We start from the raw sequence: 18,629 nt of genomic DNA on the forward strand, positions 1-18,629 counted from the left end.
TGAGCTATCACCTCCCATCAGTGCACCGTTTTCCCCGCTGGATCCATTGCCACCTCTCATAACCTCAAACCTACTGTATGTCTTGGTCATCCAGTCAAGCCACCACTTCCCCACTAACATGTATCTCTTCAACTTTGACTCACACAGCCTCTCCCTAAGTGGCTGCCAGCCCTTTTGTGTTTGTGTTTGCTGATTTGCATGCATTTACAGATATTAGTCATCAAAATCTAATATCTACTATAGTAAGACTAAGATGAAAAGAGAGGCTTTGTATTAGAAGTTTGCTGTTTGATGTGGAAATAATTAACTTCTTAATCTTAAATTTAGCAGACTAACAGATCATACTCGACTACTTGACCTCTCATCTCCCAAGCATTTAATCTCTGTACACGAAACTCTGCTGGTTTGATCTGCTTCTGTTCAGCACAATTACCTGCATTACTCAGAACCAACCAGAATATGTCCCATTCTCTCAGAATGACCTCACCTGGTCCCGGTGTGTTGCACCGTTCAGACTGTGGTTTCCCTTTAGTATCCCTGCTTATGTTCTGTTCTTGGTTCTTCTCACTGGAGGCACCGACCCGCCGAGTGGCCGGAGCTCCCCCCTCCCACTCAGGCCCGACAGCCGGCCGGTCACCCCGCCTCTCTCTCAGACCCCTAAACATTTCCACCTCCCAGGTAGGAGCTGGAGCGCACCCTGTCACTACTCAACCGTTCTGTCTTCCTTTCTTTCTTTCTCCCTCTCTTCCTTCTTTTCTGTTTCCATGTAGGATCAGCTTTTGCTTCTACCCCTCATCTTTCAAACTATATAGATGTACAACAGGAAAAAGGACAAACAATTATATAAACCCACTGCGTCATGATGTGTTTTCAGTATTTTCACCAGATTTTTAATTAGTTGTATTGAGCCACCGTTTACCCTCTAAATGTCTTCTGTGTGGGTTTCAGATCAGGGGAGCAACATCTACAGGAAACCACCCATCTACAAACAACACGGTACCTTTCCTTTTGTCTATTGGTCTAAATAAGGAGATAAAAGAAAACCTAAAAGAAATTATTGATAAAGGTTTGAAATATTCAGTGGTACCAGTAAGACTGCAGACCAAAAAAACCCAGACCTGATTATTATGTTCCTGAACTCAGCTGACTGTGTGTGTTCATCTAACCATAGTCAACCCCCAGCGTCAGTTTACTGTTTGAAGTCTGTCTCCAATCCTTTTCTGTCTCACCTATAGTATGTTTGTACACTGCACTTTGTTCATCTTAAGAAGTCACAGCAGTAATGTTACACTTGACTTTCTTTTAAAGTGAAGCTATGTAACATTTTCTGAACTGCAACAATTACGACATAACCACAAGACATCCTCATATTGTTACTCCTCGTTTTGATGCCAAAGAGCTCAACAAGCAGCAGATAAACATATCCTCGGATGAGCCATAGTTTGATTACAGTATCCAGCTTTAAACTGGAAATAAACTTAATAAGATGGACAGGTTCCATCTGCCCGCTGCAAAATGTCAGTGTCATCTTTCTCACTAGCTGATTTTATCTTGAAATAATTATTTAAAGGCTCTGCCCCTGTGCAGTGACTTGTTAGGAAAGACATCCTTGCATTGTGGACTGATGACCCAGGATTAATAAAAGAAATTGTTGAGCCTGTTGATGCGATGGTGCTAAGGTATTTACATGTGGTTGAGACTGTGACCCAGACACTGATAGTTCAGTTCCCATGGTTACCAACCTAGATACAGCTGCCATAGCGCATCAAAGCAAGTCTGCTGATGAGATCATCAGGTCTGCCACCTTCCCTGCTGCCCATGCTCCCTCTCCGGATGACAGCCCGCGGAGTGAGGGCGACTGTTGGCCCCACTCTCTCGCTGTTTTAGGTATAGTAGGCTCCTGATGGGCATGTCTGCACTGCTACCTCCCAGTGGCAAAATACTCACCTCACCGCAAGCTAATTCCTTTTATTTCTTTCCCCCTCGCTGCCCCACAAGCTTAACTGCATCCCCGCTTCTCTCCGGGCTCACGCTGTTACTCAGGCATCGGGAGTATTTGCCTTTTAAGTTTTGTTTGCACTGAGCAAAAAAAAAAAAAAAAAAAGCGTCATTTGGTTTCTGTTGCTGCCATATCATTTTCTGCTTGAGGTAGCGTCAGTGTCGCTGTTTTACGTTCCCGTGCTGCACACAAAGGGCACTATAGCTATGTGCAAAAGTATCACAAATGACTTGGACAGAGATAACTGAGACTGACTTCAAACGTTTGTCTGTCTGTCTTACATTGTGCTGCTCCGTGTATTCGACATCCACTAAAATCTTGACATGGACGATGATGTGTGAGCATCTGCCATGTCAGTGTGGCCAAATATTCCAAAAAGGCCCTCTGTTTGTCTGTCTCGTCAACTCTGTCTCACATTTGTGTTCAACTGTCCACATATTACTCATTGACAGTGTGTGTTTCTAGCCGCTGTACAGTGAGATCTTCTCTGTTGTGTTTTCATCTGTTTGGATAATACAGTACATGTGAAGCATGTGTTTGGTTTTTGGGGAACATGGTTATATCTGCCTTTTGTAACTGTTTTTGGCTTGTGCCTGACAGGTTCAGAGGGGCGGAGGCGATCTAGAGAAGAGGAGGAGGAGGAGGCTTTGAAAAGAAAGCAACTCCAAGAAGAACATCTCAGTAAAGTTAGTCATATTTACCATCCACTCACTGCAAATGCAGTACAACATTGCCGCTGAAGATGCAACAATTTGATCAAAATCTTAACATTTCAGTAAAATGCTGTAACGTTTATGTGTTTATATTCAACTTTGCAAATGATCTGAATGTGTGCAGATTCAGTCAGGTTTGGGGAAGCTCATACTGAAGGAGGAGATGGAAAAACAGCAGATCAGGGAGCGGCACGCCCGCAGCCTCTCCGCTCAGCGCTATGATCCCAAACAGAGCAACTGTGACACAGGTACAGAACTGCTTTATCGGTGCATGTGCTCTGGAGTTGTCAACAGTGCACCTTAAAGGACATATTCTGTCCGTTTCCCCCCCCCAAGTTGACAAAATATCGTAAGGTCCTGTGACATGCTTTGTTCAAAATACTAGCGATAGCGCGCCACAGCCCCTGATCCAATCATGGATTTACAGCTTTTTTCATAGCAACTGGTTTTAGGGAGTAGAGAGAGTCTCTCAACTCCAATGCTGTGAAAAACTGTACATGTGAATTTGCTGTAAAGAGCAAAGCTGAAAACAAGAGAAGAAGAGTTTCAACTTCCTTCTTCTGAAGTGCACCAAATGCAGTGTGATTTTAAGTTGGATGGAGATAGCAATGATTTTTTATATCTGTATAGATGATTGATTTAGTTTATTATATTGTGTTAGTCTGATGGCGAAGCTTTGTTCTAATGTGCACTAACTGGTATATGTTCTGAAAGTAGCTATTCTATTCTATTCTATAAGGTGACTGGGTATTTCTTTGCAGTGCTGGGTCTGTGATTTACCACTCTCCTGCAAATCTGACTGACTCACTGAATGACATAACTACAAAACTAGGTGGAGGGCACCCAGAATATATGCTCTAATGCACAGAAAATATGTCTCCTTTAACACAATCTATTCAATATAGAGCACTTGTACTATAAATGTTTGCATCTGTGTCTTAGAATGGCTTAAAACAGTGATTTTTAAAATTAATGTAAATGTCACTGTTTTAAGTAAACATTTCTTAAATCTAAAATCAGTCGGAGCTTTAAAATGATTTTTGTTTCAGATCCAACTTCTCCCACAAAAACTAACTCTCTGCCTGGTTATGGACGGAATGGGCTGCATCGGGTGAGAGCTCACTCACACTCATCAGACAGAAAACCATCAGAAAAGTTTAATCACTGAGAAAATGAGATGCAGTTCATATTGGTATCAATGTCAGGTGCTCTAGTTGCAGATGTTTTATACGGTAATTAGAATGAAATCATTTATCCATAAACTGTTCTTGTCTTTGAAAAATAACAAAATGTTGATGTGCTGGTTTCTCTGTTCCTGCAGCCTCAGTCAACAGATTTCACGCAGTACAACAGCTATGGCGACATGTGTGGGGGAGGCAGAGGTGAGCGCCGCAAACCAAAACATAGCCTCAAAATAAAATCTCTTGTCAGTTTGACCAGAGCTATTCAGCATCAGTACAGATTTGGCTTGCTATGTGTACATAAACAGACAGGCACTTTGAAATATTTGATTTTCATCATGGACAGCAGTGTTGTAGATAGTAGCCTGGCAGGGGACTCGACAGCAAAACCATTAACTGTGAGTCTCATTTTCTGTCCCATTTTGTCCTGCAGAGTTTCAGGTATGTCTCTCATCTGCTTTTTCACATGGCATGCCTCCTCATCTTGCATCATGTATTTGCTTGCTCATGGGTTGCAAGAGACACCTTGCCCTGAATGCACACCCGCCCACTCCTGCTATGTGCTTGCATCACTGTTGGATTATTGTCAGCTACAGGGCATGCAGTGCTGTGATTTCAAGCAGATTTAAAAAGCAAAGACGCATTGCCCAATAGCTGAACCAGTGTACTTTAAATGCAATGTACAAGCATTGCCTCATGTCTTGTTCTGTGTGTTGTTTATCAATGTTAGCTACATTTAAACATATGATTTTATTTGAAATTTACCACAGAAGAGAAAAAAACCCTGCAGATATATTTAGAAAACATGTAAATGGTTGCCCTTCTTTAAGCTACATGCTCCATCCAGTAAAATCAGGACATATTCATACCATTAACGTTGCAGTCCCCTTCCACTATATTACATTTGTGTATGTTCTATTCTTTAGCACATTAAGGATGGCCGTGCAGCACTTGCAAGGATGGACAGGGGAGTATCTATGCCTAATATGTTGGAACCAAAAGCAAGTATCTTCTTCTCTTTGTACCAATAACAACCTAGTAATCTACACTAAGATATGTTAGACGATGAATACATTGTTTTTGTAGTTTGCTTTTTCATTTTTATCGCAAATTTAGAAAAAAAATCAAGCCAAAATAAGAGGGTGAAATCAGATCAACAGTCAGAGGAAATATTTACCAGAGAAGAACTTCCTAATGGAAATAAAAGACTCACATTCGCTGGGTTCCTGATTCAGCATGCTGCTTAAGGAGCTGCCCAGTCACTGTAGCGCTTAGCATGCTGGCTTCTCCATGCTCATCTGCACATAGCTTTAACTCAAAGTGGCTGGATACTGTATGCAGCATACAGTGGAAAATCCAAAGCCCAGAATATCATCCAAACAACTCATATCACTATATACTGTGTGGTATATAAAGGGGTAAACACATTTCTGTGTGGATATGAGTTGGTCAAAGAATTCTTAGTTGCTTATTTTTGAGCAGCTCAGTCGTGATCAGAATCAGTCAGTTTCCACTTGCAAAGACATTATTAGTTATCTAAAAAACCACGAGTACTTGAGACTTCCAAGACAATCATTTCCGAGCTAATTCATTTGGCCTACATCGCTGATTTCTTACCCTTTTCGCATTAGAATATTCTGAAAATACAGGCTGTTATGTGACTCTGTTGCCATGTTTTTCCCCCTACCTAATCTGTTGCACGTTTGAAAACCAAAAAAAAAAGAAAGAAAAACTGACACACAATAGCACCTGCATATCCCCAACAACCTCAAAAACAACCCAGTCAGCCTCCTGTCACATACCTGTTCTCCCACCCAGTGCTCCCTTTCTCACAGCCAGAATGACCAAAATGTCCAAATCCAATAGTCTTGTTTGGTAATAATGGTCTGAGAGTTTTTGAGGCTTAACTCAAGCTTGAAGGTTTGACCTGTTCACTGACAGATGTCTTCTTCTGAAGGTGTATCCCTATGAAATGCTCATGATAACCAGTAGAGGGAGAGCTAAACTGCCCAGGGATGTGGACAGAACCAGACTGGAGGTATCAGTTTTCCACCTGACCTACCGCAATTAATACTGCATTTCTCAACTTTGTGTTAACAGCATGTTACACAAGTACAACTGTGGCAGGGAATGAGCAGTATCCATTGCTTCTTGTCATTTTTGTCAGTGACCCTTTTTTACTGCTTTGGTGCTAACTAAGAACACCCCCACCCCTTCCCCTCCCCTCCTTTGTTTTCTCCACCTTTGTTCTCCATTCTAGCGCTACTTAGCACCTGAAACGTTCTTTGACATCTTTGGAATGGAGATCCAGGAGTTTGACAGGCTTCCCCTGTGGAAACGCAACGACATGAAAAAGAAGGCCAAGCTCTTCTAACTCTCAGAGCAGCATGCATTATTCTGTACATTAATTTAGATAGCACACAACAACTGTAATCTAGACGTAGGTTCTGGTTAATTTTCTTTTCTTCTGTTTTTGGTTTGTTTTATTCTGACATAACTGAGAAAGCCATGAAATGGACTGTTTGCTCTGACACTTCCTGTGATGACGAAATGAAAGATTCGTCCAGTGAGACTCACACGGCAAACAATTAATGGAAATCTCTTCCATGTTCAAAAATGACAAAGAATAAGAATGGATGATGAGAAGGGTCAAGTTTTTTGGTTCGACTGCGCTTATTTTACCTCCTGCTTTGCTTTGAGTGGAACTGCTTTCCTTACTTTCTTGCTTGTTTCTTCCTACTATTTGTTGCTGTTGATTCCTGTGGAACTTTGTAATTACATTAGAACCTCATGGCGCCATTACAAAATGCCCATGCTTGTAGCTTTGGATGTGTGTCAGCTTTGCTTGGGCTGAAACGGTTTCAGCCCAAAGTTTGCAAGAATCGGCTCAGTGAGTCTTTCAGTTAAAAAACGTGAAGTCTGTGGGAAAGCAGTCAGCTAACCCACCAACTGTTTTACTGGATCTACACAGAAATGAATCATCCAAGCATCGACTTATCACCTTTCCCTGGCTTTTGAGCACACAAAACTTTCATCTGAGCGGACAAAAAGATGTCTCTCTTCTCAGGCTCTCATAAACATGGTTAGACACTTTTCCCTTTACATTTATTGGAAGTACAAATCCTAATATATTTTAATGCCGTAACCGACCTAACGTAAACTGATAAATAGATAAAACCCCTAATGTAAGAGACAACTGTATTTGAAAGTATTGTTTTATAAATGAAAACCCACACTGCCATTTGTTGTATTGAAATCTAAGCCAATAAAGCTTTAAATCACCATGAACCATGATGACCCTCTGCTATACCAAAGTTACCCACTGCCTCTTTTCTGCTCATTGCATGTGTCCACTACACCTGACAGGGATAATACATGGGGTTGGAAGTAATCCGAGGACTCTTTTTTTAAATTTCTTTTTGTTGGGACAAGCAGTCAGTGTCAGCTTTTACTGTGGTGGAAACATTGGGAGTTTATAGCAGCAGTTTTGTATAGTACATATTTGACTGCAGAATGAGGTCTTGAAAGATTTGAAACTGCATTTACACTGCCAGGCCAAGAAAAAAGTGATGTTTTACATTATTTTGTCAGGGTTAGGGGTAACTTTAATTTTAGCTTTGATCATGGCACACTTTCTCCATGGCATCCACTGGATAAGCTAATGCAAAGTCGCAACATTCATTTTCATCCAGAGCTGCTTTAATTTTGGACAAGATATTGATGATGGGTGAGTTAGACCACAGTGCAAAGTCTTTAGCACATCCTGAGGATTCTCAGTGGGTTAAATATCTGGAATTAATTTTTTATCATGGATCATGCTCCCTGTGCCACTCTTTCACAATTTGAGTCCAATGAATCTTGGAATATGATCACGCCACCAGGGAATAAAAAATTAAAAACCTGGGCTTTATATTCTTGTAGTCAGCTGGCATCTTTTTTTTTGGGAGGGGGGGCACATAATGTGGCTGAAACACCCCCCAAATCATTTGCTTTCTGAAATCCAGGCGTAAAAAAAATGGGGGGTCCCATGATTTGGTTCTGTCTGTTGTTAATTGTGTATTTTTCTTTTGTCAAACCTTTTGCCACCAACCAGAGGTAACTTGTGTCTCTTTCTCTCATACTCAGCTTATTACTCATCCCACCTGCTTCCACTTTCTGTATTTCCTGAGCGTCATTTGATCCAGTTTTCCACCATCGTTGCCAGATTTTCTGTTCAGCTGTCTTTGTCCTGCTTAGTATTTCTTTTCTATGGCCTGCCGGATGATTTCTGTTTTTGTGTGACCTTTTGGACTCTGTTGCTTGTTTCTTTCTTTTATGCCTGTTTGTTTGGAAACTGTGACGTTTCACTTGAAGTACAGCCCCATTCGCAAACATGAAGTAAGGTAGGTTGGTGGAAAAGCGAAGAGCTTTCCTCACAGAATCCCGTGACAAGAGGTGAAAAACTGGACATTTATGTACAACAGAGGTAATAAGATAAATGGATGCAGTTGGGCTGAGTGGGATGCCAAGGACAGGAGAAATATACACTGAGGACCTCTGGTGGGAGGAAAAGGGGGAGACAAATGGAAAGAAAATAGAATGAATAAAAAGACCAAGTCCAAGACTAAATAACAAAAGTCTGGTTTTGTACTGAAAACCAATAACTGTAAAAAGATGTCAGAAGTTCTCACCTGAACACTGCTGCTTTATCAAAAGGCTTTGCAGGATAATACTAAACTGTCAGTTAATCATCCCGATGTTATTATAACTTTGACAGAGGAGACAAAGCACTCATCTTCACTCTCCCCAGTTAATTCTCTCGAGTCTCCTATTCTCAGCTAATGTCTGCTTTAGGGTTCAAATAGTCACATCACACTTGTGTGAATTACAGTCCGATATACCTCTTCTCCTGACAAGCTCTTTATATATATCTTCTATCACAGAAAAGGTTAAACATACATGTGGCATGATAAGCAAACACATTTTTGAGGGGAGAGATAACTTTGACTACCCAGAAAACCTTAATGTGCTTTGGAAAATGGCCAACAATGGTATATTAATATAATAATATAATCATTTGCAGTAACAAAACCTGCATGTGAGTAAGATGCTCAAACATGCCAGTATTATGCATAAAAGGAAGCATATAGTCCTGTGAACTGCATGTTGGCGCGGTTATAGAACTGTCACCTCCGAAAGAAGGTTTCTGATTCGGATCTCAGCAGGTATCTTTTCCCCGCGAGTGCAGGTACTACAGCATCCATCCGCAGTCCATGCTGCACAATGATGCTAGGTTGACCCAAGGAATGTTGAGCATGCATGGTTGTTTGTCTCTGTGTTTGCCCTGGGATGGACTGGCTGTTGACTTGTCAAGGGTGTACCCTTCCTCTTACCTCATGGCAGGAAAATTAAATGCATGAATAGTCCTTTAACCGTATTGCATCAACATTGTCACACTCGTATGTATGAGGTAATGCATACTTGTGAAGTCTTGCGGCCTCATTCAGTCAGAGGAATCATGATTATTGTTTGATTCCCATCTTGAAGAAGTCAGCACTGATGAACACTGAAACGTTAAGAAGACAGAGGCTTTCCTTCCTAGTCACACCTCTACAAAGTGTCCCTTATGTGATAACAATGGGGACACCTGTGTCTTAACAAAAATTTATAATAAAGGGTTACAGACATAATTGAACACAAAGTAATGTTAACTGAAGCCGCTTTCAGCCCAGCCCACAGAAGAAAGGACTTATGTCTTATAGGTGACACTCAAGGATGAATTATTGAATGGTTCCTTGTTCACCAGCTCTTCTGCAAAATTTACAAAAAGAGATACAAAACAATACAAATAAGAGACAAACCACAACCACTCAAAATTACTATGTGACACAAATGAACATCTCAATGTGTTAAATGATATGCATATGTCACATATAGATCCTTAATGAGCAAGAAGGATCAGCAACAAAACTGTTTAAAAGAGATGCAAACACAAGCTACACAATCTATGACAACCATGTGTTTTGTGGTTTTATGTCTTTGTACAAGATTTCATAATCAAGCCATAAAGACATTTTACAGAGCATACACCTAGATTTTTTCTTGTCAATAGAAAAAGGGTTCACAATCTTTGTCAGAGAAAAAAACAACATGTGTAACCCACATGTCAAGGTTTTCCAAGGTAGGTGATAAATATAAAAGTAAGTCATCTGTATATAGGGACACTTTTTGTTCTTTATTCCTTCAATAAAATATCTCTCAGTAACAAAGGGCTCCATATAAATTCCTGTGATTTGAAAATACACTCAGGTAGGGCAGTCTCCACATAGTTGCTGTCTGCATTGTGTCTCATAACAAGCTGTTTTTGTTAACTGCAGCTGATCCTGCTGAATATGTGTGCAACATTTCTGACAGGAGACGTTAGAAAAGCACCAAGAGTGTCTAAAGAAGCAAAGGGAGGCTGTGAAATACAGACTGAAAAAATTGGCAGCACGACAGTCAGAAATCACAGTGAGTTCTACACAGAACTGTCAATGTTGAGATTTTGCTGCAATGTAAGACTGAGTGAGAGTAAACTGGAAAAAAATATATTTTAAAGACTATCCTGAAAAAAAATCATATAAACAGTCGGTGTAATTCTCATGTACATTTTTATACCTGACTCAGAAAAAGTCCTCAGCGATAAGGGAGGGAATCATACGGAAATACCAGGAGATCCAGACCGTCCTGGAGGAGGACCTGAGGATTACTTTGTCCCACCTGGAGATGGAGGAGCGGGCTGCTGTCTCTGCCTTGGATGGGCTCATGGAGAGGAACTGCTCGCTGATCCAGGAGATAGAGCAGGACTTGGCGAGGCTCACTCTGGCACTGGACCAGACCAGCACAGAGCCTGACACAATGGTAATAAAGTCGACAGTTGCAAAACCTACTGAATCAAAGTGTAAAGTGAGAGGTACACTAAATATTGATTGCCTGCTGTTCCCCAGTCTTTCTTTTCATATCCTGAGCAGGAGGACACAGAGACAGTCAACAGGTATGGATAATAACAATCACAATCTTTAGTATTATGCAGTGTTGTGACAGGTAATGTTCTTCTTTTATGTTATGCCTCCCCCAGAGTGACTGATCTACTAAACCAATCAGACCCAAGGAGTGTGAACCTGGATGAAGCTAAAGCTGAGCAGATCCTCAGCCTCACCAACAGCATGCTTCTACTCATCTGCTCACAGACCCCTTTAATCAAGAAGCTTCTCAATAGCTGTCAGTCTACTCATTAATTCTACAACTTCAATCACCACAACTTGACCCCTTTTACATCCATTCCATTTAAAAATGTTAAACACATGCTTTCAGATTCCAGCGAGGTGCACCTGGATCCAGAGACGGCCCACCCAAAGCTGATCATTTCTCCCAAACGTGACAGCGCCGCCTACACCGACACATGGCAGCAACTTCCTGATCTACCTGGACGCTTTGACACCACCCTCAACGTCATCAGCTTGCAAAGCTTTAGCTTCGGTCGCCATTACTGGGAGATTGATGTGACTGGGAAGACTTACTGGGAGCTTGGTATTACTTACCCCTCCATTCCCCGGAAAGGCACATCAGAGGACTGTTGGCTGGGTCGGGGAGCTGAGTCCTGGTGTGTGGAATTCTTTGACGGGGAGTATACTGCCTGGCATGGAGGGGTGCCTCACCAGCTGCCTTTCACAAAACGTTTCTGTCGGATTGGTGTTTTGTGTAGTTTCCCTGCAGGTTTGGTGACGTTTCTTGAGGCAGAAAAAATGACACCCCTGTTCTCCTTCTGTGCTGGAATCTTCTCAGAGTGCCTCCACCTGGCACTGTGTCCTGGTCATGACCACAATGGCAACAATGTTAAACCCATTGTAATCTGTAACACTTCGTCTCCTACCAGTGATCTCTGATCAGTAGCTCAAGAGTGGAGTTTTAGCACTTACTAAAGTACTACTTTTTAATAAGGCACCAATTACAAAGGTTTAAAGGGTTTTGCATTTTGAACACACAGCCTGCTTTTATTCATTTATTGAGCTTACAGCCACATTAGCGCCTCAGTGAGGAGGCACTCACCGTAATAGTTTGAGCATGCTGACAATGGAGCCATTCTTCTGTTTTGCAGGTTTTTATGGCGCATAGTAAGAACATGATTGAAGGCTCTAGGTTCCCTAGCTCTACTGTGGCACAAAAATAATCTGTTCCTCAGCTCTGGCCCACTGTGGGAACCTTTCAAACAGGTTTTGTGTTTCCAGCACATATTAAGGGTTAGGGTTCATTCCAGCTCAACATGATACCATGAAGAAATATTTTAATTTGAAATGGATATCAAAACCTACAGGAAAATCAAGAAATGGTTTTGGTTATGATATTTATCTTTATGTGATAACAGAAAATTTAACTCAATATGTTAGACTACACGAACATAGGTTAGCAAAAATCTTTGCTTAGCACAGCAAAGGGTCATTGCCATTAGTTGATCATGAAACGAGTCAAGCAGGTCAGCTAAGTAGGGCTGCCACAATATCAAGTTTTAACAGCATGAGTAATGTGGCTGAAAGAATTCACATTAACTATATTATTGTGGTATTAGACAAATAAATCATGGTTTTCATTTCTTTTAAATCTCCTTAATTACACTTAGAATAAGAGTAATGTACATAAAAAATGGCACAAAAACCAATCTGCTGAGATCAAATCATGATTATATGTGCATTTCCAACATGATAGCATACCTAAGCAGGTGTTATTTCAGCAAAGCTTTTAGAAAAAACATCCAAGCAAAATATTGAAACGTTTCACTTCTGAGACATGAGGTAAAATCAAGTAAAATATAACTCCCGAACCATGAAACTTTTAATTAAATGCTGTGCTAAGAAGTGAACAAAATGGACAAAGTCAGCAAGTTTTAATTATTTGTTTTACAGACGTTTTGGAAGTAAAAAGAGGGATGAGAGCCTACTGTGGGTTGGCATGTTTGAAGAGCTTTGACCAGCAGATATTTCAATCTTTTATTTGGTTAAGATCAATTTGGCAGTCCATTAGTTATGTTAATTGATCTCTGAAGTAATACACCAGTCACTTTTCAAGCAGATTACTTGATAAATTGATTTTAGACCAAATGATTGAGTTTTCAATCATTTATTGCTCATGGGCCGTCCAATCGCTTATTTAGCTTTGATGCAGTGAAATTACAACCTACAAACCTACCAACTGTTTACAAAGAGTGTGTGTTCAGATAAGGCTACCTTTGCTAATACTTAGCTGATTCAGCTGATGTAGAAGCACAATGAGAATTACTAACATAGACGTGTGCTCATTCCAGATACTGTGTTTTCCAGTTGAAGTATTAGTGTTAAAACTGGCTCATGTGGTATATGTTATAGGGCATCATATTAGTAATATATTTTGCTTTGTATTAAATAAAGAGATTTCAAATACATGAGGTAACTTGTCCTCAGATGGACCAAGTGTGTGGTGATCCAAAGTCTACATTCAAACAAATAATATGCTCTTTGCAAACATGCTCTCTGAGCTTTTGCGTTGCATTTGTTTGTGTGTGTGTGTGTGTGTGTGTGTGTGTGTGTGTGTGCAGCCTGTTACATTTAAGTGCATTTAAATGCTTTAACTGAAAAAAAGGTTTCAAAGTTGACACAGTTTTGCACCATTTTTTTTTGTTACTCAAAACAGCCTTTTTTCCCCCCTGTTATTGTCTTTAATGACCTTAAAGGATGAACTGGTCTAAATCAATAAAATACACTCAGTAACAGCCATGAATGCCAGCGCAACTCAATGTCTAACAGGTTAGTGGCCTTTCACAAATGTTTAGAGAAGTGTGGGGGCTCTGCAAAACAGCACAGTCAATTTTCTCTCCTGGATGTCGTCTGATCGGCTGCTGCCATGAACCTAAAGCTGCTCTTTTTTTGCCTTGTCTTTGCTGTGCTCCTCATACAAGTATGTATTCATTGTATTTATTGAATAGCAATCAGGTAGCAGTAAGCAGTTGCATTAGACCTTATTCATGTACATATGTATATATACATCTATATATATATATATATATATATATATATGTATATATATGTATATTTATAATATGTATAATATAAATATATTATAATACATATATATATATATGTTGTAGTTGCTGTTTTAAAGGTTCATCCTGTACTTATTTGATTAGAATTATGGTTGGAATAATTCATTTGAAAAGATAAGTCAATTTAAATGATGCGTTGCTTGTTTTGAAAAGTATGTAATGCTGCTATCTGGATGGATTTTTTTTATTCAGTCAAAAGCCAAGCGCAAACATGGGCATCGGGGATCAAGTAGTAGACCTGACAAACGTGAAATGCGTGAGAAAAAGAGAATGAGGTTTGAAGACATCCTTGCTGGTTAGTCTTTTCTAGTCATTTTCAACATGGCATATTCCATATGATAAAGGTGTTTTTGTATGCAAGAGAGAAAGGCAAAATGTTCTAAATCTAGGGGGAAAAAATTTCGTTTCAGACATCTTCTTCGCAGAAACGGTCGATGATGAAGATGAGGATGATGATCAAGGAAATTCTGACTGGATTTTTGACCTTCAAGACCCAGATGGTAAGTCAATTAACCCTCCAGTGTTCTATCAAAGTGGCTATGCAAATCTATGTTGCGTCACATTGTCTTTTGGCGTTGCATCTGAGGGCTCCAATTTATTTAATATCCATTGTTCCCATTTGTGACTTGTTAGGTCAATGCAACCCAAACCCTTGCCTCAATAACGGTGTGTGTAAAGAAAAAGGGAGAAGAAACTTCAAGTGTGACTGTCCCAAGCCTTTTAGAGGGAGAAAATGTGAGAAAGGTTGGCTGAAAATCTCTCTTACGTCATGCTATTTCATAGCAGTTAACTGAGCAAAAGCTGAACAAGAAGTATTTTTTGTGTGATATGGTGTCAGGACCAAAAGCTTGTCGGAGGGGTAGATGTGGACGTGGTGAGTGTGTGCTGACTTCAAGTCCGCCGTACTATGAGTGCAAATGCAAAGAACCCTTCCAGCCTCCGGACTGCAGACGTGGTAAGGAGTATATATCTTCATCTTAAGAAGGCCTTTAAACATATTTTTCAATTCCCAAAATAAAACTTCCTCCTTAAACCGTTTCCCTCTAAAGTTTCATTGTGTGAGCCAAATCCTTGTAAAAATGGTGGCCAGTGCATCCGGGAAGGTAATGACTTTGACTGCCAGTGTCCAGAGGGATTCAGAGGACGTTTCTGTCACGTTGGTAAATTTTACACCCTGCGTTATTGTTTTAATTCTCACAGCTCAATGTATACGTCTTAATCATTTCTAAATGACTGGATGTGCTATATTTCTCAGGCCCAGATGACTGCTATGTTGATGATGGGGAGACATATCGCGGTCTTGTAAGCGAGACCGAGGATGGCTTTGAGTGCCTCTACTGGAACTCTCACTTCATCCTGGAAAAAGGTGCCGATCCCTTCAGCTCCTTTGAAGACAAAGATGGGCTCGGCCCTCACAACTTCTGCAGGTCAGAGGAAACTAGATAAATACAACACAAGTGTATTGGCTTTGTGGACGATTTCTATTAGAGGAAGCTCAGTTGTACATTTCATGTCATACAGAAACCCAGACGGAGAACAGATGCCCTGGTGTTTTTACAGAAGAGGCCGCAGGTTGCTTTGGGACTACTGTGATGTGACACCGTGTCCTGAACCAACAAGTCAGCTTTGAAGCCACGGGCGACTCCTAAATATGACTGTGATCTGGAAAGCAGTTGTGTGATCCTCTTGTCTTTGTGTTTTCAGATGTGGTGCCGACTGACTTTGTCATCCCAGATCCTCCACCCACTTCTGCTAAGCCGTCAACTGCTCAACCAACTACTGTGACCACCCAGACCACCCAGGTTCCACCAACTGATGTCACCTCCACAGGTGTTGCTGAACCACAACAGTTTCTCACCTGTGGTGTCCCTCAGCCAAAAAAGTCCTTCGCTCGAATCTTTGGGGGTCTGAAAGTCTCTCCAGGGGGGATACCCTGGCAGGTGTCTATTCAGGAGAAGCCAAAGAACTCTCTCCTGCCATACAGACACATCTGTGGAGGAGTTCTCGTCTCGAGTTGCTGGGTTCTGACAGCTGCACATTGCATGTAAGCACACTGTTGTAGTGCAGGGCAACGAGGGCCACTGACATGTAAGACTGATACAATTTTGGCTTATCATGCAGGCACTATTGTCATTGACCTAGCTTGTGTGCATTTCCACAGTGAAAAAAACAAGGCCCTGCAGGTGGTTGCGGGAAGCCTCTCACTGGACAAAGTAGAACCCACAGCTCAAACTATCGAAGTTGAAAATTCTATTGTGCATGAGAACTACAGGGATACTTCTGAAGCTGTTTTCAACGATATAGGTAAAGCCTCTCCGCAAAGTTCTCCCAAAATGATCTATATTTAGTGTCTACAATGAAAGATCTTTTTAGAATAACCGCATCTCTGCACCTCTATTCTTGATTCTGCCAATGTTGCTAAAGATGGGATGTGAGTGTCACCAATTAGGAAGCGAGTGAAACAGTTGGATCTGTGTGATTAAACTGAAGTGATGAGTTTTGAATTTAAAAACACTATTAATTGTTTCAGTTATGATCTTGTTTTGACATTTTTCTATGTATTTTTGAAGCCTTGTTGAGGCTCAAGGGGAATGATGGATTTTGTGCCAATGAGACCCAGTTTGTGAAAACAGCCTGTCTGCCAGATGTGAAACTCTCTGATGGGATGGAGTGTACCATTTCTGGATGGGGTGCCACTGAGTCATGTACGTAAGGCTGACACTTTTAAGCAAATCTTTTGGTTTCTGCCCCACTCATCGGGGTTGACAAGCATACAACTACTTAAACTAAAGATAGCTCTGACTTGCTTTACTTGATCATATTTCCAACTTTATCTCTGCAGCTGATTATGGTTCCAATCACTTGCTGGAAGCTGATGTACTGCTGATCAACCAGGAAAAATGCTCAGAGCCCAAGATTTATGGTAGCGTGCTGGATAATTCCATGTTCTGTGCTGGCTATCTGCAGGGAGGGGTGGACTCCTGTCAGGTTAGTTTGGAAAATACTTTGCTAAGTTCATGCTTTCAGGGAAAAGACGTTAAACACAAATCGTTAGTTGGTTTCACATTTGTGAGCAATTTGTGTGCATTTTCTTCTCATCTCTTGTTTCAGGGGGACTCTGGAGGGCCACTGACTTGTAAGCAGAACAGCACTAGCGTTGTTTACGGTCTGGTGAGCTGGGGAGACAAGTGTGGAGCAAAGAACAAACCTGGAGTCTACACACGAGTCACTGAGTTCCGGAACTGGATCAAGTCAAAGATGCAAGCATCTCCTTGAACAGCCTGGTGCTGATTCTCATCATCATTGTTGTTCTGAACGGAATCTTGAAATGATTTAGCTTCTGAGTTATCTACAGTTCAAACTTTTGTTGAGCTTGTAACGTCTAATTCTTAATTCTATAAGAAATTGATATATAAAAAGGCTATGTAGTTGTAATTGTGGTGTTGTTTCATAAATGTTCAACACATGTTGTTATCATATTACTTTATGATAACAGAAAGAATTCTGATGTGGAAAAGGTAAAGACTCAATAAAGCAATACTGCCTTGTGTTCCTTAAGGAGGAAAATGTCTGATTTTTTCATCTATCTAGCTGTCTTTCTCCTTGATTTAAGAGTAAGAAAGTAAGAAAAACAGCTTATATATAACAAGCAGATCATTGTCATCTAAATGCATCCGTGTTGAGCTTCCTTGAAATGTCCTAATTCAAAAGACATATTTATAAAAAAGCTTTTTTTTTCTTGCTTGTAATGACACTTGTTGAGTCTTTTCTGGATGTGGTCACCAGACTAAAATTGGCAGCTAAATCCATGATCCAGATTAGGAGAGTAATAAAGCGTGGCCGCCACAAATAAGCGTGATTTTGAATTGATCGGAGATCTGTGGAATCGTAGTTTTTTAATCAAGACTAAGAGTTTTTTGCACAAAAAAGGAAACGTTCAAATAATTTGGCCAATTTAGAAGGCTACAGTCTCTTTTCGTGTCAGTGGAAATATAAGTATTGCTGTTCGTGTTACTTGACCTCCCTTTGTGTTGTGCTGCAGGGCAACAAGGGCCACTGACATGTAAGACTGAAGACATGCATGTCCTCCTTGCTCTGGTGAGCTGAGTGGACAGTTGCACAAAGAACAAGCCAGGGATTTACACACGGATCATTTACTTCCTAAATTACACCACATCACAAATGAGAGCTGCAAAGCTGCAGACCAAACAGATCGACTTTGCCCAAGAGCAAAAGTGCATATTGAAGGTAGACCTGGTACTGCCTCATGAAATATTTACAGTACACACTGAAAAGGTATGATACAAATATCTTTGTGAGTATACATGATGTAAAAAAATAACCCATGTCTTTCTTAGTCATCTTACTTTCTTACATCACATAGGATTATAGCATCACCATAATATCTTAATAATAATAAAATGATCAAAACCTTGCTGTCTTTTCCTTTTACTGGTAAAAAGATATGTAAGTTATTACAGGATGCACACTATAATTGAAAGCTTCTCTCAAATATAGAGGTAGGTGCATTCCTTAATCTTAGTTTTAAGACTAAGACAGGTAGAGAAAGGGGTTCCCCTCAAGTTTGATAGACATTCCAGCATTTAATTCGATCAGAGCAAAAATGGAAAAAGCAATAAAAACAA

At 40.5% G+C, this 18,629-nt stretch overlaps 3 protein-coding genes across 4 annotated transcripts in view; all 3 read left to right on the forward strand.

Annotated features, from left to right (window-relative positions):
• Nucleotides 1–7,181, forward strand: part of ablim1a (actin binding LIM protein 1a) — a 34,585-nt gene extending 27,404 nt beyond the window's left edge. Inside the window, exons 16-26 of one of the 2 annotated variants that reach the window (XM_072391317.1) lie at nucleotides 574–678; nucleotides 949–996; nucleotides 1,747–1,887; nucleotides 2,600–2,685; nucleotides 2,837–2,960; nucleotides 3,762–3,823; nucleotides 4,034–4,094; nucleotides 4,327–4,334; nucleotides 4,820–4,894; nucleotides 5,851–5,931; nucleotides 6,154–7,181. In XM_072391317.1, coding sequence (XP_072247418.1) covers nucleotides 574–678; nucleotides 949–996; nucleotides 1,747–1,887; nucleotides 2,600–2,685; nucleotides 2,837–2,960; nucleotides 3,762–3,823; nucleotides 4,034–4,094; nucleotides 4,327–4,334; nucleotides 4,820–4,894; nucleotides 5,851–5,931; nucleotides 6,154–6,267 — 905 coding nt within the window. In that variant the 3' untranslated portion in view covers nucleotides 6,268–7,181. Of the gene's footprint in view, nucleotides 1–573; nucleotides 679–948; nucleotides 997–1,746; nucleotides 1,888–2,599; nucleotides 2,686–2,836; nucleotides 2,961–3,761; nucleotides 3,824–4,033; nucleotides 4,095–4,326; nucleotides 4,335–4,819; nucleotides 4,895–5,850; nucleotides 5,932–6,153 lie in introns of those variants that run through there. The other variant, XM_072391318.1, reaches the window with a different exon arrangement.
• A 2,854-nt stretch (nucleotides 7,182–10,035) lies between these two features.
• On the forward strand, nucleotides 10,036–13,002 carry LOC140312501 (probable E3 ubiquitin-protein ligase TRIML1). The gene is made up of 6 exons (XM_072390297.1): nucleotides 10,036–10,053; nucleotides 10,287–10,382; nucleotides 10,539–10,772; nucleotides 10,859–10,905; nucleotides 10,990–11,132; nucleotides 11,226–13,002. The coding sequence occupies exons 1-6, from the start codon at nucleotides 10,036–10,038 to the stop codon at nucleotides 11,795–11,797; spliced, it is 1,110 nt and encodes a 369-aa protein (XP_072246398.1). The 3' UTR covers nucleotides 11,798–13,002.
• Nucleotides 13,003–13,677: 675 nt separating this feature from the next.
• LOC140313275 (hyaluronan-binding protein 2-like) lies at nucleotides 13,678–17,541 on the forward strand. The gene is made up of 13 exons (XM_072391321.1): nucleotides 13,678–13,838; nucleotides 14,176–14,278; nucleotides 14,394–14,483; nucleotides 14,617–14,727; nucleotides 14,822–14,938; nucleotides 15,033–15,143; nucleotides 15,239–15,410; nucleotides 15,505–15,602; nucleotides 15,688–16,027; nucleotides 16,145–16,287; nucleotides 16,554–16,688; nucleotides 16,826–16,971; nucleotides 17,095–17,541. The coding sequence occupies exons 1-13, from the start codon at nucleotides 13,785–13,787 to the stop codon at nucleotides 17,257–17,259; spliced, it is 1,785 nt and encodes a 594-aa protein (XP_072247422.1). The 5' UTR covers nucleotides 13,678–13,784; the 3' UTR covers nucleotides 17,260–17,541.
• Nucleotides 17,542–18,629: the final 1,088 nt, after the last annotated feature.

Source organism: Leuresthes tenuis, unplaced genomic scaffold (genome assembly GCF_036924035.1).
Source record: "Leuresthes tenuis unplaced genomic scaffold, fLeuTen1.0.hap1 SCAF_8, whole genome shotgun sequence".
Classification (NCBI taxonomy): Eukaryota; Metazoa; Chordata; class Actinopteri; order Atheriniformes; family Atherinopsidae; genus Leuresthes; species Leuresthes tenuis.